This window comes from Phaenicophaeus curvirostris, chromosome 27 (assembly GCF_032191515.1).
Source record: "Phaenicophaeus curvirostris isolate KB17595 chromosome 27, BPBGC_Pcur_1.0, whole genome shotgun sequence".
Lineage (NCBI taxonomy): Eukaryota > Metazoa > Chordata > Aves > Cuculiformes > Cuculidae > Phaenicophaeus > Phaenicophaeus curvirostris.
Window position 1 is genome coordinate 1,522,393 of NC_091418.1, and position 23,731 is coordinate 1,546,123.

General features: G+C 48.0%; 2 protein-coding genes across 4 annotated transcripts; one reads left to right on the forward strand and one right to left on the reverse strand.

Moving 5' to 3' along the window:
- Positions 1-427: 427 nt before the first annotated feature.
- On the reverse strand, positions 428-10,466 carry SLC18A1 (solute carrier family 18 member A1). Of its 3 annotated transcripts, none has more exons than XM_069877596.1 (16): positions 10,261-10,465; positions 9,117-9,312; positions 8,521-8,881; positions 7,804-7,862; positions 7,480-7,563; positions 7,107-7,199; positions 6,712-6,801; positions 5,434-5,477; positions 5,263-5,323; positions 5,030-5,125; positions 2,813-2,891; positions 2,457-2,508; positions 2,206-2,269; positions 2,000-2,119; positions 1,696-1,829; positions 428-1,384 (listed from the first exon to the last, which is right to left on the reverse strand). In XM_069877596.1, the coding sequence occupies exons 2-16, from the start codon at positions 9,238-9,240 to the stop codon at positions 1,271-1,273; spliced, it is 1,575 nt and encodes a 524-aa protein (XP_069733697.1). In that variant the 5' UTR covers positions 9,241-9,312; positions 10,261-10,465; the 3' UTR covers positions 428-1,270. The 3 variants fall into 3 exon arrangements, with proteins under 3 accessions (XP_069733697.1, XP_069733698.1, XP_069733699.1); XM_069877597.1 differs by lacking the exon at positions 10,261-10,465 and adding an exon at positions 9,544-9,605; XM_069877598.1 differs by lacking the exon at positions 7,107-7,199 and having other exon boundaries at positions 10,261-10,466.
- A 3,909-nt stretch (positions 10,467-14,375) lies between these two features.
- ATP6V1B2 (ATPase H+ transporting V1 subunit B2) lies at positions 14,376-23,158 on the forward strand. Its single transcript, XM_069877605.1, has 14 exons — positions 14,376-14,528; positions 17,130-17,185; positions 17,878-17,976; positions 18,585-18,678; positions 18,773-18,850; positions 19,365-19,504; positions 19,635-19,736; positions 20,042-20,139; positions 20,390-20,513; positions 20,949-21,099; positions 21,459-21,541; positions 21,637-21,741; positions 21,884-22,013; positions 22,121-23,158. Exons 1-14 carry the CDS (start codon positions 14,429-14,431, stop codon positions 22,261-22,263), a joined length of 1,503 nt encoding a protein of 500 aa, XP_069733706.1. The 5' UTR covers positions 14,376-14,428; the 3' UTR covers positions 22,264-23,158.
- Positions 23,159-23,731: the final 573 nt, after the last annotated feature.

Consider the following 23,731-nt stretch of genomic DNA (forward strand, 5'->3'; position numbering starts at 1 on the left):
CGCAGCGCTGGTGATACCTGTGTGCATTACTGATAATACACTAAAGAATTAGATTAATTCTTTTTTTCAGCAGGGTGGATAAAACAATGGAGTTGTTTGATGCAAAGATTATATCCTAATTGTTCGCTTAGAGCAGAGAAGCTCCATCAATGTCATTGGCACTGCAGCTAATAGTCTGAGCTGCCAGGGCTGGAGGGAAGAGTGAGCAGCGTTGCTGATGGAACAGCTGAGGGCTGGATGGTGAGGAGCCTTCCCTGTAGGATCTGAAGGCTCCTCTACCTTCCTGATGCTCTCAGGGACTGTGTTTCTGGAGAAACCTGCTGCCGGGCACACAGAGGGCTTCAGAGTAAATATTTACCTGTGGTGGTGTGGGTAGATCTCAAAATGGAAAGGTTTGATTTTTTTCCTTCTATCACAGAAAGCAAACACATTTTTCCTTTTATTCTTGGCAAAACAGGGAAACAGGTGGGAGATAAAAATAACGCGGGTTTGAGAATGGGCTGAGCATTAGTCACTTCCAGCCAGCCTACGAAACACAATTTCATCTTGTATGAGCAGAGCAAGGGGCGACAGCCCCGCCGTGGGTGTGGGGTTGCCTGATGAGAGCCATTTTGTGCCCGTTGCTAATGAGTCATCAGGTACCAGATCTTGATGAATTGTTATTATCCTCTTGTTTCCCTGCTGGCGAGTGCATCTGCATTGTGGGTCTCAGGCTGCAGAGCAGGGAATCATCTGTTCTGTCTGGCAAGAGAGGCAGCTGCGCTTTACACAACTGCTCGCTCAAGACAGAAATGAATTTATGTGAAGAGAGAAGTTTTAAGTTTGAGGTTTCACTGGGAAAAAGGAGATCACAGGATTTTTCACTGATTCATAATTACTTTGGACCTCTAACAAATGTCACTGGGTCTGGGAGAGATGTTGATTTGATTCCCTACTGCATGGGCAGGCTGTGCCTGAGACAATCTTGTTCTGCAGGGTAGGATGGTACAGTTCTCCTAATCTCTATAACCTTTTTTTTTGGCAGATGAGGTGTAGTGAGTTTGGGTGCCTCGCCTGGAAGTCACACAGCACACGAGAGGCTTAACTGAGCAGACAGAGCCTGCAAATCCTGTGTCTTTGCTCCTTGCTGTGGATTGCATGGCTGAGAGAACAGGTCAGTGTCCACTCTGTGTCCGCAAGTCTTGGGGGAGGCTGGATTATTGGGAGCTAATACATCCATGTTCGGTACACATAATGCAGCTTCAAAACAGAGCACACGTCCTTAGGCTTGCTATTCTGCATTTTCTACCTCCACATCGCTGTCATCTGTGAGGGGGAAATCGCGCAGAGTTTTTGGAGTGGTGTAGCTTTTGGTTTGCATGGCGCATTCGTGGTTTAGGATTGCCTGGGTAAAGGAGAGAAGGAATCATGTGTTAGTAAAAATGATTAATTTAAATAGTTAATGGGAGCGTTGCCACTTGGAGAGAAAGTCAAAGCAGGCAACGGCTCTTCCCCACAGAGTATAAACTGTGAATTAGCAGAAAGATGGAAGCTCCAGACCTTTCTAGGTTTATTATCTGAGGTTTTGCCCCTTTTTTGAGGGCAGAGCCCCAGAAAGGAGACACAATCCGTGGAAAATGTATTCTAGTCCACCCAAAAAATCTCTGGACTATCAATTCCTCATAATTTAAGAGAATAAAGTACAATCAGACTCACAATCTTCTCCTCTTTAGCGGGAGGGTTACGCAGGTACCAACAGAGAGGAGCATAAGCAATGTTGATAACTCCGATGATGATTGTCAGCCAGGGAAACCCGATAGCTTGTACAATTGCACCACCCGTTGACGGGCCTGTGAACATAATTAATAACGGCTGAGATGCCAGGGAGCAAATAGTGCCTTTCCAGTTTGGAGGAATCTACAGGGAGTGGGTTGCAGACTGTGCCAGGAGAAAATGGCATGATAAACTGGGTAAGGTACAGACTATGTTTGTCTTGCCATGAGTAAGAGCTCCTCCATACCGATTGCAAAGCCCATGCAGAAGGCAACGTCAGCGATGGCGTAGACGTTGCCGTAGACAGAGGTGTGGCGAAGGTCCACCAGGTAACCCATGATGGGCATCATTGATGAGTCAACCATTCCTGCCCAAAGCAAGAAGGACCAGATCAGTCATCTCATCATTGCTGAGGGCAGTGGCGAGAGCTGCATTTGAGCTCCAACTACTTACCTATGGCGAAGCCAAGCCCGCTGTTTGGGCCAATCAGCCCATAAATATTTTTGGCCAGGGGTACCTTTGGGAGGAGAGAGAGGATTTCTGAGTGAGGTCAGAAAAGCTGGGTGAGGTGTGAAACCAATACACGGGTGCAAGCACTGAATATCTAGTGGCTGCCAGGCATGTAACCCTTCTCAGTCCTGTCAGCTGAACTGCTCTAGCTGGTTCTTCTACAGAAAAGTCTCAAATTGTCTTGTGCTACTTACGCAGAGGAGACTGATTCCCACCACGACCATGCCAATCAGGGAGCACAGCCACCTGCAAGGACACTGCGGTTAGGAAAAGGCAGATGGTAGAATCATGGAATGGTTTGGGTTGGAGGGGACTTTTATAGGTCATCCAGTCCAACTGCCTCACAGGAGAAGGGCCATCTTTAACCAGATCAGGTTGCTCAGAGCCCCATCCAACCTAACATTGAATGTTTCCAGGGATGGAGCCTCCACCCCCTCCCTAGGCAACCTGTGCCAGTGCTTCCCCACCCTCATTGTAAAAAAATTCTTCCTTGTATTCAGTCTAAGTCTGCACGTCCTTGGTTTAAAACCATCTCTTGTGTTCCACTTACCGGCCCATTTTGTTAGCCAGAATCCCAAAGAGGTTGGTGCCGATGAGGTAGGAAATACTGGCAGGGAGGAATGCCATCCCTGAGAGGGGAAAAAAAAAAAAAGTGTGTCATACCTAAAAAAATACAGGGAATTTTCAAAACTATTTGTTTCATTGACTGGCTCTCTCATCTGGAGAATGTTGTGAGCCAGGCAAGGCCAGCACATGCCCAGCACCCACTCTGGGTGCCTTTCTGTGCTGTGCTGCTTCCCTGCCTCCTCTGCTGCCTTCCTCTCCAGCTGCACTCCATACCCTATGGAAGGATATGGGTCCCTCTGTGAAGGGTGGTGTAGAAAATGTGTTTGCTTTTCATGGGGAGAGGTGCAGTGGTTCACCCAGAGGAGCTGTGAGACAGCCAGGACCCAACGCTGAACCTTTTTGTCCCTACTGCTTTAATGAACCCATCTTCCTTTCCTGCCACAGATTCTTCCTCTCTCTCCTTTTGTTTGGCTCACTAAATGGAGAGGAAAAAAATCACTGCTTATGTATAAAGCTTGGGGATCACTGTGCAGTCAAAATTAAATATTTGCTCCGTTTGCTGATTTGTTTATTTTTAATATACTTGGCTACTGAATATAAATTAAACTGGGCAGCTCTGTTTCGCTGCGACAACTTCCTTATTGAAACAACTCGATTCATATTTAATTTTCTTTCCTCTCTTTAACACCTACAGAACATGGTTAATCCTGGAGGTTCAGTCCAAGCCCTTCTAGGTTTTTTTGTTCCAGAATTATGGGAGTGGGCAAAGTGAAGCGTACAAATGAAGAAGCCCCTTGAGTACATAGAAGCTTGTGAGATGGATGGGTTGCAGTTGAATGGTCTCTAAATCCAAACTGTTCTCAAATCTCAGGAACCTGAAAAATCTAGTGAGTATATTTGGGGTTTTCTTTGCTGGCTGCTGACTTCTGGGTCCTGCTAAGTCACCTCAAAGGTTCTCTCTGAGTTCAGCAGTGACTGGAGCAACCCTGAGTGCCTTTCTCAGTCTGTGACACTTGTAGTTACCAGGCAGCTGTGCTGTCCCTTCTCCCATTGCCATAAGCCTCAGGACACTGCCTTACCCTCTCCCATCCTTGCTCAGTCACTCATGAGCAGCATCCTTGGTTCTTATCAGGACGGATGCTCCTGTCCAACCAGCAGATAACTCGATTAGGAGCTCTCCCAGCCCTCCTGCTCCCAGATGCAATTCGATTTGGGGTCTAAGTGTAGCCCATGGCACACCCAGGTCATCCCTCAGCCAACTGGGTTTTATAACAATTAGTTTTTATTTTCGTAGCACACACAGACATCGTTATCTCCAGATCCCATTTTCTAGGCAGCTGGTAATTAGCACATAGCATCCTGTCCTGACTGAGACTCTCTAAATGGCCTTGTTTGACTCAGAGCTGCCTCTGCAGAACCCATCTGGCTGCCACCATTCCAGCCCAGTAAGATGCCATTATCTGCCCTGCAGAAGACGGGGATTTGACAGGCTTCCCCTGCATGAAAACTGCCTTTCTTCCACCATTATTGCTCTTGTGGGGAGTCTGATTCCATACAATTTTTTCAATAATAGAGAAAAGCACATTGTAAAGCAACTGCTAAGGACAATTCCAGCTGAAATTGGAGCAACACACAGCCTGGTATCACTCACTCTGTGTGGGTGAGGAGATGTGTTTTCTTCTTTTTTAGAATGATACAAGAGATTATTTAATCCATCCTGCAGTGCCAAAGTGGGACCAGTTGTAACTGAACCATAGAATCATGGAATGGTTTGGGTTGGAAGGGACCTCAAAGCTCATCAAGCTCCCCCCGCTGCCATGGGCAGGGACACCTCCCACTGGATCTGGTTGCTCCAAGCCTCATCCAGCCTGGCCTTGAACCCCTCCAGGGATGGGGCAGCCACCACTGCTCTAGACAACCTGGATCAGGGCCTCTCACCATCACAGCAAAACATTTCTGCCTAAGATCTTTTCTCAATCTCCCCTTTTTCAGGTGAAAACCATTTCCCCTCTCCCTGTCTCTGCACCCCCTGATCCAGAGCCCCTCCCCAGCTTTCCTGGAGCCCCCTTCAGCACTGGAAGCTGCTCTAAGGTCTCCCTGGAGCCTTCTCTTTTCTGGGCTGAACAACCCCACTTCTCTCAGCCTGTCAGATACCTCAAGCAACTGTTCAGGTGTGAAGGTTGGAAATCACAGCACCTACCCAGCTGCCATTTCGGAGAGCACATGGTTTGCATCATCCAGATGGGCAGGGTGGGCTCGAGCATGGCTACTCCCATGTTGGAGAAGCAGAGGGCTCCTGATGGGGAGAAAAGGGAGAAATGCTCTGTTTTAATCACCACCTGCTGTGGTTTTCAGCAGGTGTGAGTGAATCTCTTCTACTGGGTGACACCAGTGCACAAAGAAGAGCACAGCGCATGCTGATGTCCACCTTACCTGCAGCAATCAGGATGAAGGGGTCTCGCAGCAAGGTAAACACCGGTGTGCCCTTGGTGCTCTGTGGGAGGGCAAAGCGGGTTATGTTGGCCAAGAGTCACGTGTGCCCTCAGCTCGGTGCCCACCCAGCCCTCCTCCCTGGAGGACGGAAGCACACACATCTGTACTCACCTCAGGGGAGATCTTAGAGGGTTGCAGGATGCAGAGCTGCAAAGCTGGGAAGAAAACACTGATGTTAGTTTATTTCTGGGATGGCATTGCTTCAATGTGCGTTTCCCTCCAGCTTTTCCTTTGGCTGGACCCCTTTCTTGTGCAGAGGCCCTGGGGATGCAGTAACTGTGTTTGGGCTCCAGGAAAGCTGGAGAGGGACTCTTGATCAGGGAGGGCAGGGATAGGATGAGGGGGAATGGTTTTCAGCTGCAGGAGGGGAGATTGAGATGAGATCTTGGGAAGAAATGCTCTCCTGTGAGGATGGGGAGGCTCTGGCTCAGGTTGCCCAGAGCAGTGGTGGCTGCCCCATCCCTGGAGGGGTTCAAGGCCAGGTTAGATGGGGCTTGGAGCCCCTGATCCAGTGGGAGGTGTCCCTGCCCATGGCAGGGGGCAGAACTGGGTGATATTTAAGGTCTCTTCCAACCCAGCCCATGATTCTATGATCCTATGACATCGTTTAAGCAGGCACAGGGAGAGGTGGATCCCAGCCCTGCTACCTGAAGTGGACTGGGTTAGAAGTGTTTTGTTGAACTATGAAGCAGTTAAACATGCAAACGCTCTCCATCTGTCTGCCTGCTGGGAGCCACAACTAGAGCATGACAGAGATTAGATGTGGAAAAGAATAGGGTTGAAAAAGAAAGTTTCATGTGTATGGACCTACATTTAATTTTCCAAAAGCTCTTACATGCTTCATTAAAGCTGTCTTGCAGTACATCCAAGTAAAGATGGTAACTATGACTATAATTTAATTAGCTTAATGCTTCCTGCTGAAAATGCACATTTCTGCTCTCCCTGACTTTGCCGTTATGCTCTGCAGGCCCTCCTGGCCTGCATCTGTAACACAGCTGTCGGGGAAAGAACAAGGATTGCCATTCCTGCTGGCAAAGTCTTATTGCTCCGTGGTGTGGTGAAGAGGCTGCAGACGAGTGTGCCTTTTACAATGAATCCACAGTTCAAAAAGCTGCACTGAATGCGCTATTCAAGCCATTAAAGCAATCAAGGGGTTTATTAAGTAATGAGAGACTAATTCTTACTGTATTGCAATGTCAATCATCTGGTGGTAGAAAACATGCGATTTAGCAATAACAGAATAACCAGTGCTGATGATATTACCAGGCTGGTATTAGTCTGCCTCTTCCTTCACACACACACCCCCTGTGAGGTTCTCCCCCAAACAACTGTGTTGAAATCCTTCCCCGTGCTTTATTTTTGATTGGCCTAAACCATGTGGTTTCTTACCTCCATCGAAGAGGGCTAGGAAGGCCAGGACCAGAAAGGGAGATGATTTCCCCGCGAATTCGTACATCACGCTCCCAAAGGGGGCTCCGACTGCAAGGGAAAGGCCGTGTCACCACACAGTGGCACTGTCACCATCCCCTATGCTCAGGTTGTTGTGGTTTTCTTGGCATGCCCTGCTGGGTGTTTGGGGATGGGTTGCATGGGAGAAGGTGTCAGGTCCTGCAGGCAGTGACCATGGAGAGGGAACAGGGGGAAGGAGGAGGACAGGCCAGTCATACCCACGGAATGCTGCTGGGAAGGGGCACAGCCTAGAAAGTGGAAGCCATAGGTGATGGCCACCAACGCTCTGGAAGATGCTACTGATGTAAACCCTGTTGGGAGCAAGGTTTCCTTACTCAGCACACCCAAGGCCAAGCCTCCAAGAGCGATCCCCATCGCGTTGCCCCTCTCGAAGTCATCTGTGTACACACTGGCCAGCATGCCCAAGCCTGGGAGTAGAGAGAAAGCAGAGGCCACGTGAGGCTGGCTGGGACTGTGGTGGTGGGGCTTTGCTCTGAGAGCAGCCTGGGCTTTGGGGGAGATTTATCTGCTTGCCGGCTGGGCTGTGTGGGTGCACCCTCTGCATTAGCCAGGCAGGAGCAGCGAGGAGGAGGAGTCTGGAGCCGAGGAAGGCACTTGGTGTCTGTGCTGCTGATCATTCCCGAGGCGATAATTGAGCCCAGACAAGGGGAATTAACGCAGGGACTGAAGTGTAGCTAAAACATTTACCTGCGACAGATGAGAAAGATGACCCAATGCCTTGGAGGGCTCGGGCGATGAAAAGCAGGGTGTAGGTGCCTGAGAAAGCAAACACTGTGGGGGAAGGAGAGAGACAGCGTCAGGCAGAACTGCAGACTGAGAGGCTAACAGCAGTCCCAGCTTGCACCAGTTTGGGTGCTGGGTGCTGCTCGTCCTTTCTTGTCACTGATTTCTGAGACTGGTTGCTCTGCTTTCACTCCTTTCTCCTGCACAGGGACAGCGGTGCAAGCACAGACCAAAGTGTTGTCTCCTGTGCTGCTCTGCGTGAAGGGCAGAGCGAGGAACAATACTTACTGACTGTGGAGATGAACATGATGATGAATCCGATGAACATGGGGATGTGGTATCCTATCCTGGAAAGCAAAGAAAGGGGCACCATCTCAGGGAGGATCCTTCATTCCAGGTTGAGATCTGGTCTTGATGTCCAGCCTTAACACACACAGACACATCTTGTGGGCTAGTGACCATCTCCTGAACATGCGGATGTGAGTGCTGTTCAAGGAAGGCTCCAGTGCGTAAGTGCCCCCCAACAACACTGCAAAGCACAACTCTCTTGCCAACCCATCTGCCCACCCCAACCATTTGGAGATGAGCCCAGCACCCCCACCACGTGTCTGCTAGAGACAAAGGTGATTTAAAACTCCGGGGCAGAAAATCTGAACAACATTAAATCCATGATGGGATGAGAATCTTTGTTTGTTTATTTGATAGTTACTGGCATTAAACAGCATCTGTCTGCACCTGAGGAGAGCATTAGTGAGGCTTATGTTGTAATATAAACTTGCAAGCTATTTATAGGCTCTTAGGAAAGGTAAAATTCGTGCTTATTTTGTTGAGTATATTCTTCCCCCTGCTATCTATCCCACTGGTTCCTGTAATTCTGTGTCTGCAGGGGCTGCATACATGCAGCACAGACCTTTACTGCTCAGCTAATAGTGATTTCATCCACAGGCAGGAGCTGCCTGTCCCTGAAGGGCTACACCCTGCTACAAACCCAGCTCTCTGACCTACCTGTTGGTCAGGAGACCCACGGAAGGGTTGACCACCAGCTGTACGAGAGCCTTGGAGGCAAACAGGAGCCCCACGCGGACATTTTCCTTGGTGAGGAACTCCTTGCCCTCTGGGCAGCTGCTTGGCAGGGGTGGGTTGCTGGTGTGGGGCTGTGGTGAGGGGCTGCTCCCCATCCCATTCACCAAGCCTATAGCACTTGTGGAGCCCAAAACAGGCACTGTGGTGTTGTCAAAATAGGAGAACGTGGAGAAGAAAGGAGGAGCCTTCAAGCCTGAAGGGGCCAGCTCAGTCCAGGCTGGGGCAACAGAGCTGTTGGTGCCTTCGTATTCTGTTGTATAAAGGAAGGTGGGGACAATCGGTACTGGAAGAAAAGCCAGACAAGGGATTAGTTACTGATTTTACTCCTTTTTCGGGCTTGACATGCAGCTGAACAGAATGCTGCTGGCTAAATATTGGTGTCCTGCAGGCACCCCGTGCCCAGCCATCCCCGTGGCTCTCCCTGTGCAAGGACCCTGCAGGCATCATCTGGAGACTGACCGAGGAGGCAAACCTCCCAGGCAGCACCCGAAGAGCCCAGCATGAACCCCATATCATACCCACGACTGTCAGCAACATGTTGTCCAGCAGCAGCGCGACGAACACCACCACCAGCACCAGCCTGCGTGACGCCCTGCCTGCTGCCAGCCAGCGCCAGGGTGTGTGTTCAGCAGCCGCAGACATGGCCAAGAACCTGGAGCTCACAGCACGGGTCCCGCTGGTCCCTGCTCTTCAGGACTGGAGGTCTCCTATGAGCTTTAAAGAAAACAGTGCTGGTTACAACCTCCCATCGCTCATGACTTCTCTCTTGAGAAGGCAACTTCTGAGGTCATTCGATGGCTGTGTCCTCCAGGAGCTAAGTGCTCTTCCCTAGGAGCTGGGACCACCAGCTTTGCAGTCAAAGACTGGGTTTTTATCAAGCTTGCATTTAAAGTCACAGATGGAGTGCGCTGTAACCCAATTCCACTCTCCTGAGACATCTTGTACCTGCTTCAAGGCATCATTTAAGTCTTCTTCCAGAGACTCAAAGCACTGATCAAGCCAGCCGCTTATCTGGGGTAATCTCTACATCTTTTATTCCACATTTGTTCTTTGGAGATTAAATTAGGTCTCAAAGGAAATTAATTTACCTTACATGTCTTTTCATTTGACCTAATTGAAATGTCAAGGCAAGATACAAGACTTAAAAGCCTAACATAGGTAATCAAGATCAGGGCTTCAGAGGGATGGAGAGAAGATTGCTTGCTCACTCACACTGAAAATATCAATCAGAAATTTGCACTAAAACAACCAAACAATTAGTCATTTGCATTCTTGAAGCTCATAGGCACTTCAGAGACAAAGTGGCAAAATGAATGGAGCCAAGTCCAAACTATCGCTCTTTCCAATAATCCTGTAGTTTCCTGAAATCCCAGGCAATGATATTTATCAGTTTTTAATTAAATGAAAAGCAAATGCTCTATCATCGCATATGAGTCACGAAGTTGGGAAACAGGGATTGTTTCTCACTGTAGCACTAGGAAATGCCAAATAATAGAATTCATGCAAGAGAAGAGATATCTGATAGATATAAATTAAAGAGAGAGAACGAGTAAGGAAGAATAGACAATAAAAATATATAGAGTAATGTAGCCTCTACATCTCAAGACTCGCCCTCAATGTAAACCTGTTGCATGGAACAGAGGAAAGCAAACGAACTCTTACCCTGGAGCTCATCTCAGTGCGAGGAGGTGGCTGATGCTGCGGGAGGCAGTGTGGTCGGCAGGCGCTGCTCCCAGAGGATTTATGATTACCTTTTATCACAAGAGGATATGAGTGTCCCTCTTCCGTGGAGATTTAATTGGAACCTCAAACAAATTTCATTCAGCCCTGCAGCTCCCTCTGCGTCAGAGCAGGACTGAGGGGTGGGCTGAGGGGGATGGGGAGGAGAGGCAGGAGTGTTTATGTGCAGCAGAAGCACCTGCTTTCCAGGCTTTCATCAATGCCTGTCTTTCTCTGAGCACCTTAACTCTTGCCTGGGTCTGTGAACACTGAACGTGCTGCCCTAAGACTGAATTTCCATGGGGGAATCCCACTCTGCCCCATTGGTGGGTAGATACGAGGGGCAGTGAACAGTTTCATCACTGGGAGGCAAGGCTGGCATCGATAAATGGCCCTGGGAAATGCATTTATAAAATACACAATAGTCTAGGTCGTGGACTACCCTCCAGTGACTGGTGGCTGTTCTCTCACTGCCTTTTTAAGTTGAAAGAGAAGAGATTTAAGTTAGATGTTAGGAAGAAAGCCCCTCCCCAGCTTTCCTGTAGGCCCCCTTTAAGAAGGATGCTGGCAGTGGGTGTCTGTCCAGAGCTGGTCCCTAAGCTATTTTGTGCCTGCTCTCTCTCCAGGGACAAAGAGATATCTCTTGGACTAACAAGGCTGGATGGAAAACTATATCTACGCTTGGGTGAGGTACTGCAAATACCATTGAAAATGTGATCTTCTCTTCCATCATTTCTGTTTTCTTAAACTTTTGACACTTTGCTCCATGATTTCCCTTTAAACCCAAAGCGATACCATCATTCATTCAGGATACAGAGATTTGCTGCCAAGAAAGAAAATAAATCCTAAACATATTCAACTTTTCTCTGTTGGCACATAAAAATCTGCCAGGGAGGCTGTTTATCTGGCTTCTGCATAGCCCAAAACTATTGCTGATGATGTGAGATGAGTGCATCCTACCAAGGAATTCCCGGGGTGTGCATTAGAGCAGAAGTTGAAGCCTTTAAATATGTTTCACAAGCTGAAAATTGAATGTCTAGGCCTAGAAACAACTTTCTAAACAGCTGCAGAGCAGGCAGAGGATGAACAGTACAGCACTACCATCTGCTGAGGGAGCTCGGGATTGCTCGGCTGTGCCTGAGGCTTCAACTAGGAAATCATTCGGGGTCTCCTTCAGGTGAGGAGGGGCATGTGGAGACAGTGATGGTGATGACAGTGATTATCTCTTTTTTTTTTTTTTTTTTGTAGTCTTCAAGGTCAGGACTCCATCACAGTTGGCAGCCGTAAGCATTTGAGGGAGTCTGGAGTGTCACGTCATTTGTTTCACTGAGACAATGGGAAAGCTTACTCACAGGTGATTTGGAAGCATTTCCATGTGTCCATCAGCTTTTTCCAGGCAGTTCTCTTCTATATATACATTTTTTAAACCATTATAAATATTTGCCATGAATTTAAGTCCTCTCAATACTAAAAGGAGGCTCCAGGAAAGCTGGAGAGGGGCTCTTGATCAGGGAGTGCAGGGAGAGGATGTGGGGGAACAGTTTTCAGCTGAAAGAGGGGAGATTGAGATGAGATCTTAGGCAGAAATGTTTTGCTGTGAGGGTGGGGAGGCCCTGGCCCAGGCTGCCCAGAGCAGGGGTGGCTGCCCCATCCCTGGAGGGGTTCAAGGCCAGGCTGGATGGGGCTTGGAGCCCCTGATCCAGTGGGAGGTGTCCCTGCCCATGGCAGGGGTGGGACTGGATGGGCTTTGAGGTCCTTTCCAGCCCAAACTATTCTATGGTTCTTTTTTTCTGCTCAGTAACACTATAGGAAAAAAAAAAAGGCTAGCATTTTCTTCCTGGCCAGACTGAGACAGAGAAGTATGGTGAACATTTCTGCTGTAAGAAAAGAAAAGTACAAGAGAATTTATGGGCTGTTTTGAGGCCCGGCATAGGGCCTGAAACATCACTGGCAGCAGACGTCACGCCGGCTCTGCAGGTGATTGCAATTCCGGTGCATTCAGCTGACAGCAGGCTTCTCTCGGCGAGATTGCTCTCTGCTGCTGCCTCGCCTCGAAGGCGCCGTGAAATACATCCTCTGCACAGCCAGGGCTCCTGCCTGCTGCGGCAAAGCAGCATTTTACAAAGCGGCGTGACACTAATGGCTTATAGATGTAACACCGCCTGACTGGGGTTGGGAGAACACAGCGGCACAGACGCAGATTGGAACAGTAAACCCATCCTTTTCTTTAGAGACACTCTCTGCTAATATTTCCTTTACTAGAAGGTTTCTATTCCCTGGCACTGGACCCACTGCCCCGGCGTGGCCGCTGCCCTGTACTTCCTGCAGGCACATTCGCATTGTCCTCTATAACGCTATGAATTAATACAAACATTTAGACCACAAAAAGGGTCTGTTTTGGGCAACTGGGGTTTGCATTCCTGGGCCACCTCCTAGCCAGGCTTTGAACGCCGTTGGAAACTGTTTGTAAAGCGGTGTCAGTTGAAGGAACCCTCAAGGCTGCCATTCAGCGAGCCCGGCTGGCTTGGATTTTGTGAAGTCCTTAACAAAGAGGAGACCTGGATAATTTGCTCAAGGTCACGTTGAGCTAGAAGGAGAGCTGAAACCTGGCCAAAGCCTTCCAGTTTTGTATTTAATCCACTTGACGTCATTGTCCCTTTTGTCTGGGGATTATTTACTGTGTTCACTCCTTAGCGAAACAGCTCATCGTGCAGTTGTTCAGTTTTTTCCTATCAGTCTCAACCATCCCTGGTACTTTGCTGCCTCTCTGGCTACGCACAGAATTGCCAATAGTTCTTTGAAAACATGTTCCTCTGAGATATTTCTGGGTTTAATGTAGAAGAAAATAGAATATTGGTTTATAACATCAAATAATTCTATCTCAGTGCTAAGCTAGGATGAGAACAAAGAGCAACTAATAGAATTTAACTTGTATAAAGAGACAGGTAACCCATAAGGAAGTAGAGAGCTGACAGATGAATGGCTTAGCTGTTTACCAATAACCCACTGTCTTTTTTCATGACATTAAAGGTTTAGGGGATAAAGCAGGTCTTACTCTGTCCCTTACATGGCTGTACCAGTCAGCCTTTGCTGTCTGAGTACGCGGCATCAGTGCACGCAGGGTGTTTCCACCGACAGCCCTGCCTCCTTGCCAGGTTTGTATTTGCTTTCTCCCATCTCCCCAAAGATGTAGTGCTACACTCTTAGACCAAAGCACTGGTTTAGATGAAGCCTGGCTGAGCCATAGGGGCACCATGGAGCCAATGAGACCCCAAACTCCCCCACCAGAGCCCTGCTGAGCTGGGCCAGTGAGGCAGAGAGGGTCAAACTCCTCCTCGCACCCCTGGCCTGGGGTGGGGGCTGGCTGTGCTGGGGTTGCTGCGGTGGGATGCTGAGGCTCTGCTTTCCTCTTACAGTGGAACTGCTCCATTTTTTGTCCTGTCCGCCATCCAACCCTGCTGTCAGTTCAGTAATTATCTTCCTTCCTCTTTTCCTTCTTTCCTCTCTTCCCCCTTCTTCCTTCTCCTTTTTCTGTTTTTCTATTTTGTTTGAGCTGCCCAGGGAGGGGGTTGAGTTCCCTTCCCTGGAGGGGTTTAAGGGACGGGTGGACGAGGTGCTGAGGGACATGGGTTAGTGATTGATGGGAATGGTTGGACTCGATGATCCGATGGGTCTCTTCCAAACTGGTGATTCTGTGATTCCCTTCTCTTCATCTTTCCTTGGTTTTTTTACTTTTCATTTTCCCTCTTTCTTCTCCTCCCTCTTTCTCTTTCCCTCTCTCCGTCTCCCTCCCCTCCCCTCTCCCTTTTTCCCTTTCCCTCTCTGACCCCGCCTCTCCTTGTTTCCCTTTTACTTGTTCCCATTTCCCTCTTCCTTTCCCCCCCTTCCCTCCCCTTCCCTCTCTCTTTTCTTTTTCCTTTCCCTTTGCATTCTCCGTTCCCCTTTTCCCCTTCCCACCGTCCTTTTCCCCTCTCTTCCTTTTTCCCTCCTCTCCCTTCCCTTTCCCTCTTCCTCTCTCCCCCCGCCCCCCTCAGCACCCTGGACAGCTCCGCCCCCCGCCGTTTCCGCTCCCTCGCGAGGCGGTTCCGGTTCCGGTTCCGCTGAGGGGAAGATGGCGGCGGTGCTGGCGGCCAGGGCGATGCTGAACGGCGCGGGCCCCGCGGAGCAGGCGGCGGCTCTCCTCCGCGATTACCGCTCCCAGCCGCGGCTCAGTGAGTGCGGGGCGGCCCGGGGCACGCGTCCCGACCCTCATCCGGATCCTAATCCGGATCCCGGGGGGGGAGGCGAGCGCGGGGGCGGGCGGGGAGGCGCCGCTCTGGGTCCTGATCCCGATCCTGATCAGGATCCTGCCCCTCATTCGGATCCTGATCCATATCCCGGCCGCTCCTTTGGGCTCTGGGCTGCCTGGGGCTGCGGGATGGGGCCCCTTGATACAATATCCAGTTATTAGGAAGGATTTCTTTACCAAGAGGGTGATGAAGCCCCGGACCGGGCTGCCCAGGGCAGTGGGGGAGTCTCCATCCCTGGAAGGGTTCAAAGAATGTGTAGACGTTGCGCTTTGGGACATGGTTTCGCAGGCACGGTGGGGCTGGGCTGACGGTTGAACTGGATGATCTTGGAGGGCTTTTCCAGCCTTTATCATTCTATGATTCTGAAAACTTAAGGTTTAGCAGGAACTGGAAATTACTTTGTGGGAGGTGGCCGGCGGCCTGTTCCTTTAAAATGAAGTTGAGAAATCTAATGTAAAAGAGGAAATAAAACAGTCTTGCGGCAAACTGTTTATTGCACGGTGGCAGGGGAAGGTCGGAGTTGTTTGAAGATGTGTGGTTTTTTGCTGTTTTTTTAGTCTATGTAGCAATGACCCAAGTGACTCACCCTGTGCACAGAAACAGTGTGGAATACAGACAGGGTCATGGCCAGGGTTCTCTGTGGTGGCTTCCTTGAAAATGTTAGTGTGGTTTGAAAGCCAAATCCATCATTATGATTTCTGCTTTGCTTTGCTCTGGAGCGGAGGCTTCTGTCAAGGTTGGTGCCAAGGTGACTTCATGTTTGGTTCATCTTTTCTCATGTGGATTTTGGCTTTTGCCCAAACTGACATCACTTGCAAGCTGGGTATGAAAAACATTTCAGTTGCTTTTGGTTTGCCATAGAATCTCAGTGGAAACAGGAGTTGTGAATCAGCAGGGAGCCGCTTCTTAGGGGAATCGGTGCTGATTGATGTCAAGGAAGTGTTTTCTCATGGACCAAGGCAAGGAGTGTCAGCCCTTTCCCACTGACCTAGAAGGAAGTGCTCATGAGGCAGTCATGAGATTAAGTGCTTCACTCAAGATAATGTTTTCCACTTCTTGGTGCAAAGCCTTGTGGTCTGAGCTGAGTCCTCCTCGCAGTATGATAATTAGGGTGATTGTCCATGCCAGGAGCCGGCCAGCTTCTGCTTTTAATTCAGACTGCTTCATGACACATGTCATGGCTTGGGGTGTCAAGCAGGATTTTGGCAAGAGTTAAAACTGAGATAAAGGGAGTCCCAGCCTTGGATGCTCTCCCACACCCAGTGACCCTCAAACCTTATCTAACACAGCCTCAATTATTGCTGTTTAAGAAATTACACTGTAGCAGTTCAGGCTGTTTGCTCAGGTGGCGATAACTGCGTTGCTGACAGCCCAGACAATGCAGGGTTAACTGTGCCTGATTGGAGTGGCCAGGGCAGGTGATTCGCTGTGGCCTGGTGCTGGTGGAGTTGGTGATCTCTCATGATCTCTCCTAGTGCCAGGATCCGAGTTTCCTCCACTTTGTAGTGTGACCAGATGTGCTGATGTCCCTTCTGCTCTGCAAATGGCTCAAATTGCTCATTTTTCCATGATTAACAGTCACTGTCTTGGTCAGTGTGCCTTGTGACCCTGATCAAGCTTTGACTCATTGTTACCTTTATCTGCCTGGCGAAGAGAAGACTCTGGGGAGGCCTTAGAGCAGCTTCCAGTGCTGAAAGGGGCTCCAGGAAAGCTGGGTGGGGCTCTTGATCAGGGAGGGCAGGGATAAGATGAGGACGAATGGTTTTCAGCTAGAAGAGATTGAGATGAGATCTTAGGGAGAAATGTTTTGCTGTGAGGGTGGGGAGGCTCTGGCCCAGGTTGCCCAGAGCAGGGGTGACTGCCCCATCCCTGGAGGGGTTCAAGGCCAGGTTGGGTGGGGCTTGGAACAACCAGATCCTGGGCACATGATACTTCAAAGTTGTGTGTAGTGTGAACACTTGAGCTGCTAATGTGTAAGACATGAGCTGTCTGGCTGTGGCCTTCTATCTGCTGCCAGTCCTTAAGCCAGGATCACCCCAGAGTAGGAATTTGCCTACAGTGAAATTCAGCCTTTTATAGCATCTACCTTTTCTCAGCAGGCCGGAAAGGTGCTATAAGGTTTCCTTTTAGAAGTGTGCCAAACTCACACCTTGCTGCAGCAACTCTGCTCATCAGCTTTTGAGCAGAGATCTGCTTTGCCAAGTCCAGGTTTTCCCATGGGCAGTTCCAACACTGTGGAGCAGGAAGCTTCTGTGGTTAAAGAAACAAAAGCCTTGAAGCCGAGTTCTATGACAGATAAGAAAACAGCAATGTTATACATCCTAATGTGACCTCAGAGGCATTGATGTAGCTGGCAACACAATCAAGTACCTAATCCTTCTTGTAGGATTCATAATAAACAGAGAACTGAGCCCAGAATCTGCAAACCAGAGACTGGTGGTAGGAGTGAAGCCCGGAAAGGTTGGCATAGGATATTCCTGGTGGCCTGAGGAAGTACCTGACTTGTGGTTTGCTTTCTTTCAGCTTACAGAACAGTATCGGGTGTGAATGGTCCCCTGGTTATCTTGGATCAAGTAAAGGTAAAGATTCAGTTTCTGAATGAGTGAAGCTTCTTGAGGAAGAGTTTATGGGAAAAGCTGTGATGGGTTAAATTGTTGTGAAATTCATGGGGTCAATTTTAATGCAAGATAAATGAGAATACAGGAATTGCTGTGAAGGTCAGAGTTGTCCATGTCCTGAAAGAAGGGGAGAGTAGTTGAGACTGTTGGGAGAAACAGAGGAAACACTGTTTCAGTTTTACCAAAAGCCCCATACGTATTCACTTGACCTGTGTTCTTGACCTGTTTGTCACCAAAGCAGGAGTGTTCTCTAAAAGGCGACTGTACACAGTGTGAGTTTGTCTTCGCGTTCCCGGGAAGGTACTGTTGAAGGCAACAGCTAGTGCCATGTGCTGGCAAAATCCAGCTTGTTCTCATTGTCAGACACAGCACTGGGGCGTTGTGTTGGTGCGTCAGGACAACTGCTGCATAGGACTGCTGGGGGTTTAGAGCAGGGTCTTCCTGCTGCCTGCAACTCTGAGTAAATGGTGTTTAGTCCCTGTAAAAATACTTCAGTTAATTGTCTTAGGACGAATTTTGTTCTGATATTAAAATTATACTTTAAATAAATGAGTAGTTGCTAAGCTTGAGCTTGCTCAAAATAGGTTATGTTGACTTCATGGCTTTTCTTTGTGATTTTAGTGTTTTCTGTCTCCTTTCCTGCCAATCCTCAGTTCCCCAGGTACGCTGAGATTGTACATTTGACTCTTCCCGATGGCACAAGAAGAAGCGGGCAGGTTCTGGAAGTCAGCGGCTCCAAAGCAGTAGTCCAGGTATGATCGGGGCCAGGAGCGTCTCTTGTTGCAACAAAGAAATATTGTATTAATCAGCATGTGCCATGTCCTGTGATAGGTTCCTTTGGTACTGTAAATGAAAAATCACCTACTTATTCCACATGCCAAAAGCACAAATAACTTTAGAAGAGGGAAAACTGAAGTACAGTATGTTTATTTGCATCCCCCGTGGATATCTTTGCTGCTGGATTAAAGGCATCGGAGTGTAATTGTGCAGTATTAGATTTGAGATCAGGTCCTGTGCTCCGTGGCTGCAGGTATTTCTTCCAAGCAGCTGTTTCTTGTTAATATTAATTCTCCTTATCTGAAGAACTTTACTCTGTTGGCAAATGGAAGTGCTTGAGATCAAAGGGAAGGCACTGGGTTTGTTGGTTGCTGCTGATACGCTTCATGAATTCTGCTTAAAGCAGGTTTTGATGTTTTGTACGAGTGAGCTGCTCTCGAAACCCTTTGACTGCCACGCTTTTCTGCCCTGTGGCTAATGGAGTTTTCAAGCTGTGAAGTAGCGTTCTTGCGTGTGATTTTGTAACGCACAATACTGACTCCTTTCTTTTGTGGGTTTCTTTTTTATTCTGCTGTATTCAAAGGTATTTGAAGGAACTTCAGGTATTGATGCCAAGAAAACCTCTTGTGAGTTCACTGGGGATATTCTCCGCACCCCCGTCTCTGAGGATATGCTCGGTGAGTGCTTGCGTCTGCTTTGAAGAATGGACAGAAATATCACAGCTGATTTTCACAGCTGCTTACATTTGGGTTTTATTACTGTTCCTTGTAGGCAGAGTATTTAATGGATCAGGAAAACCCATCGACAGAGGCCCCATTGTTTTGGCTGAAGATTTCCTTGACATAATGGGTATGTTCTTAATCCATTTCCGGGAGGGAGTTAGAAACGAATCTGGTGGTTCTGATTTCTGAATGTTACAATGGATTTGGTTTTGAACATAAGGTGTAATTGTTAGGGGGAGTTTAATCTTATTTTTAAGTATGTGTGTAGCATCAAACCCAAATCGAATTTACACAAGTGGAGGATGATGAGATAGCAGAAAATAACTGCTTTCGATGATATACTCGGAATTCTTGGAATTATTTGTAAATATCTTAATGATACAGCCTGCAAAAATAAAACACAAATAACCTGGTGGCCTTTTCTTCAGAGCACTTGTACCATTTACATGAATGAAGAATGCCAGAGTCTTGGGATCTACACAGGGGTCAGGTTTGACCAGGTGCATCTAAAGATTTGTAGGCCTGAAGGTGGGGTTTGCACCTTTTGACAGGAGGCTTGGATCTGTGCTCAGGATCAGTGCTAGCTTGATTGAGCTTCAGACATGTACATGGAATAACATGTTCTCTTAAAAATACAACAGGTCAGCCAATCAATCCCCAGTGTCGAATCTATCCAGAAGAAATGATTCAGACCGGCATTTCTGCTATTGACGGTATGAACAGTATCGCCAGAGGGCAGAAAATCCCCATCTTCTCAGCTGCTGGCTTGCCCCACAATGAGGTGAGTGCTCGGAGCTGCTCTCTAAGCAGTGACTTGTGCTTCGCTGGGGTTTACAAAGTACAGCAAATTAAATCTTGGTCTGTGTAATAACATCAAGTCAACAGATGGACTGAAACATTTTGTTCCCTAGATTGCAGCTCAGATATGTCGCCAAGCTGGCTTGGTGAAGAAATCCAAAGATGTGATGGACTACAGTGAAGAAAACTTTGCCATCGTGTTTGCTGCTATGGGTGTAAGTTGCTAATTGGAGGAAATTGATGGTCGAGTAATAAGTAAGACAATGTTGAGAGTAGCTGAATGTTACTTTTTTAAGTATTCCAAGTCAATCTTATGTATGTAACAGTGCTAAAATTGGCTGGCTGAGGTCCCAGATGGGCAGAAGTACTGTGACAAAGTGCATCTGCTCAGGATAAAGTATCTTAAACTTAGTCTCTAGCCTAGAATTCTGGAAATAACTCATTCTGTTGAGAAGTCCTTGTGATAGCATTGCTTATGGTGCTTATGGTCTGGAACTGATGTGTTAATACTGTGACTTAGGTGAACATGGAAACTGCTCGCTTCTTCAAATCTGACTTTGAGGAAAACGGGTCCATGGACAATGTGTGTCTGTTCTTGAATTTGGCCAATGATCCAACGTAAGTAGTTTCGCTGTATTGGTTGGGAAAGGCAGGGGAGAACAAGTAAACTGGAAGCTGAAGCTGCACTGATGTCACTTAGTTTGACGTTTTGCGGCAGAGTTGGATGTGAAATGCTGGCACTGCTGAATACAAAATGTTGGTGCAAGTAGCAGATGTTCAGAGGGTTTCAAAACATTGCTAACGTGAAACTGTTACCTTGAAGCCTTAAAGCAGCTGTCGTAAATAATGCCATACGGTTCTGTTTCAGCATCGAGCGCATTATCACACCTCGTCTGGCTTTAACAACAGCAGAGTTCCTGGCATATCAGTGCGAGAAGCACGTGCTGGTCATTCTGACAGACATGAGCTCCTATGCGGAAGCTCTGCGAGAGGTACACGTTTGTTCACTCACATGCTGCTGGGCATTGGCAGAAAGGGCTTGTAGGACAGAGAATGGAAACTCCTGCTCAAGCTGTTACAATTAGCATTCATCATGATGTTCTTAAATAGCCGGTGAGGCTTTTATCTGTTGATTGTCTACGATTATGGTCAGCAGCCAAACAGCTATTGCTTCTGTGATAGTTCAGCTTACCTGACTGGTGGCATTCCGCAGGTTGATATCATAGCTTTGGATTTGCCGTGGCATCTTCTCTTGCTGTATCTGATTATGGTGACAGAATTCTCTAACAGGGGTTTGTATGGCTGTATTTTGGTATCGCCTGCCGTAAGAGGTACTTTTCAAGTCGCTGGTGTAGCTTAATGAGGGGAGAGAGCAGCACTGTGTGAGGGATCTGATTTCTTGGAAACGTGTTTCTGGATCACCTCAGGTGTCAGCAGCCAGAGAGGAGGTGCCTGGCCGCCGTGGCTTCCCGGGTTACATGTACACCGACTTGGCTACCATATATGAGCGCGCTGGGCGTGTGGAAGGCAGAAATGGTTCCATTACCCAGATTCCTATTCTTACCATGCCAAATGATGGTGAGTTATTTTCAGGTGGTTTTAATTAATAGCACTTTGAAGAGCTCCTTTGGAGCAACCTGTCTTGTTTTGGACGCAGCAGCATAGGAGATCCTGTGGCCTTTAGGATTCCATTTGAATATTGCGGTTCTTGGCTGCTCTGTCTGTATGGCTTGTACAAATGCATTTCAGACTTGAGGCCTGTTCTCCAGCCCTCTATCAGGAGTGTTTACAGCACTAATCCTTGTATAAGAGCACTTAGTGATATAGGAGGGTGATAACTGATGAACTTCAGAAGTCATTTATTGTAAAAAGCTGCTACATCAGAGCTAGAATGGATTTAAAAGGTCTGAAAACTGTCGAACCATTTTTCCCCGCAGATATTACTCATCCTATCCCTGACTTGACTGGATACATCACTGAGGGACAAATCTATGTGGACAGGCAGCTACATAACAGACAGGTGTGTGCCACACTGGTTGGAACGTATCGGAGGTGTTACATCTCTTATTTCTGAAGTGTTAATGTTGAAACTCCTTAATGTCTCTCTTCCTGCAGGTTTACCCTCCTATCAACGTCTTGCCCTCTTTGTCTCGACTGATGAAGTCGGCTATTGGGGAAGGGATGACGAGGAAGGATCATGCAGATGTGTCCAACCAACTGGTATGTACAAAAGCAGCGACGTATTTCAAATATACCCCTCGCTAACAGCCTCTGAAGGGCACAGCTGCAATCCAGAGAGCTCCTGGTGCTGCTTTAAGTTGTTGTGTGGGTAATCAAGTAAAAGCACTTCTGTTCCTTCCAGTATGCCTGCTACGCTATTGGAAAGGATGTGCAGGCTATGAAAGCCGTAGTTGGTGAGGAAGCTCTCACCTCAGATGATCTTCTATATCTGGAGTTCCTGCAGAAGTTTGAGAAGAACTTCATTGCTCAGGGTAGGTGATTGTTCCACAACACGTTAACACCTTGAAGGTCTTGGTCTCAGCACTGCCTGCTGGCCAGATGCTTTCCTGCCCCTTCAACCTGTGGTTGCTTCCTGCAGGTCCTTACGAAAATCGCACTGTTTACGAGACCTTGGACATCGGATGGCAGCTTTTGCGAATCTTCCCCAAGGAGATGCTGAAGAGAATTCCTCAGACAACTCTGGCTGAGTTCTATCCTCGGGATTCCACAGCCAAACACTAGCCACAGCTTCCTCTCAACTCCTTGCTCTGTGAAATGCTGTTTGTTTTCTTTTTTTTCATGTGTTGGTGTTTACTTGTCGCCCTTACAGTTAAAACCGAGAGTAGGTGACAGTCGTGCCAGTGTTACAATGTGCACTGCTACCAGTTTTTAAAATATCCCTTCTTCCAAAGCCTGGATCTTCAGGAAACTCTTTAGGCCAGCTCTTACAAATGTGCAATAGCTTTCCTGAAACTTGAGTTTTTTTGAACTGGATGTTTTGTAGGCATTTCAAGGGAGTCTGAGGATTACCAGCCATTGCAAATCCTTACTTGCAAGCCGGGAGCATGTGGTTTAGAAAACATGAAAGAGCAAACGTGACTTCCTTTGTGCAGAGCATCTGCTCCAGGTGATCAGACGTGGTTGCTGTGCTGCTGGGTAGAACAGATGGCTCTGCTGTCCTGATGGGGTGCCTGAAGCCCAGGCTAACGTGAGAAGCATGGTGCATGACAAGTACCTTTCTAAAAAGTGCAAGTCACTGGTTTTGAACTATAGACGCCGATTCCTGAAGGTGTGCGTGATCTAAGGACGCCAGTAAGGCACCCCGGGTGTTTTCTCCACCTTTTTAAAGGTCACAAGCCAGTGGGTTGCTACCTGATAAGGCTTAATTACTGAATTAAGAGTTTGAGGTTTGCAGAGTAAATTTCCTACTTACCCTCTTTTTCCTTTGAATTCTGGAAATGCCAGGGGCACAAACCAGCAGCTAAAAGCATTCCAAGATCGGTGGCGTCCCAGAGGGTGTAACTGTTGAGAATTCGAGGCTTTGTGCTGCGGATGAAGGGGATGACGCAAGATGTTCAAAACTTCTTCCAGCTGACACAGTTGTGCTGGTGAGAGGTTGGCGTTTCAAGTGTGTCTGGTACAACAGGATGCAGCGGGAGAAAGCAAGGAAGGTACATGAATGGGTATTTTGAATTCTGTTACAGCACAAGCTTCACGTGGCACTGGGTCCCAAGCCATGTTTGGAGCTGTTGTGGTTTGCACTCCAGGCACAGATTCAGCAACCAGGAGAGCTCAGCATTCCCAAACACTGCAAACTTGGCTACTCAATTCCATGTTGGTTTTGCTGAACGGGTTCAGATGAGGCTCCGAGCTTGGTGCTGGCAGGCTTTCTCACTCTTTTCCCAGGCTTAATGTAGTCTAAGCTCTGGTCTCGCTAACCAAAGCATGTTGCACCTCTCTGAACGCCCTCGGTGCTTGTCTGGGAAGGTGCTAACATGACGTGAATGGCAGTGTACTAATTCCAGCTTTCCCTGACGTCTCCTCTGTGCTGTTCTTTCTATAGTTTGTTCAGTGTTCTCTGTACCTTGAGCGCAATAGCAACTTCATCCGGTGCATTCCACCCTAAAGCTGTGTCAAGTCTGTTTCTCTGGAGGTGGGGATGGGCGGTTGGAAGTGTTGGCATGAGAGTACTTTAATGTAGAGACTATCT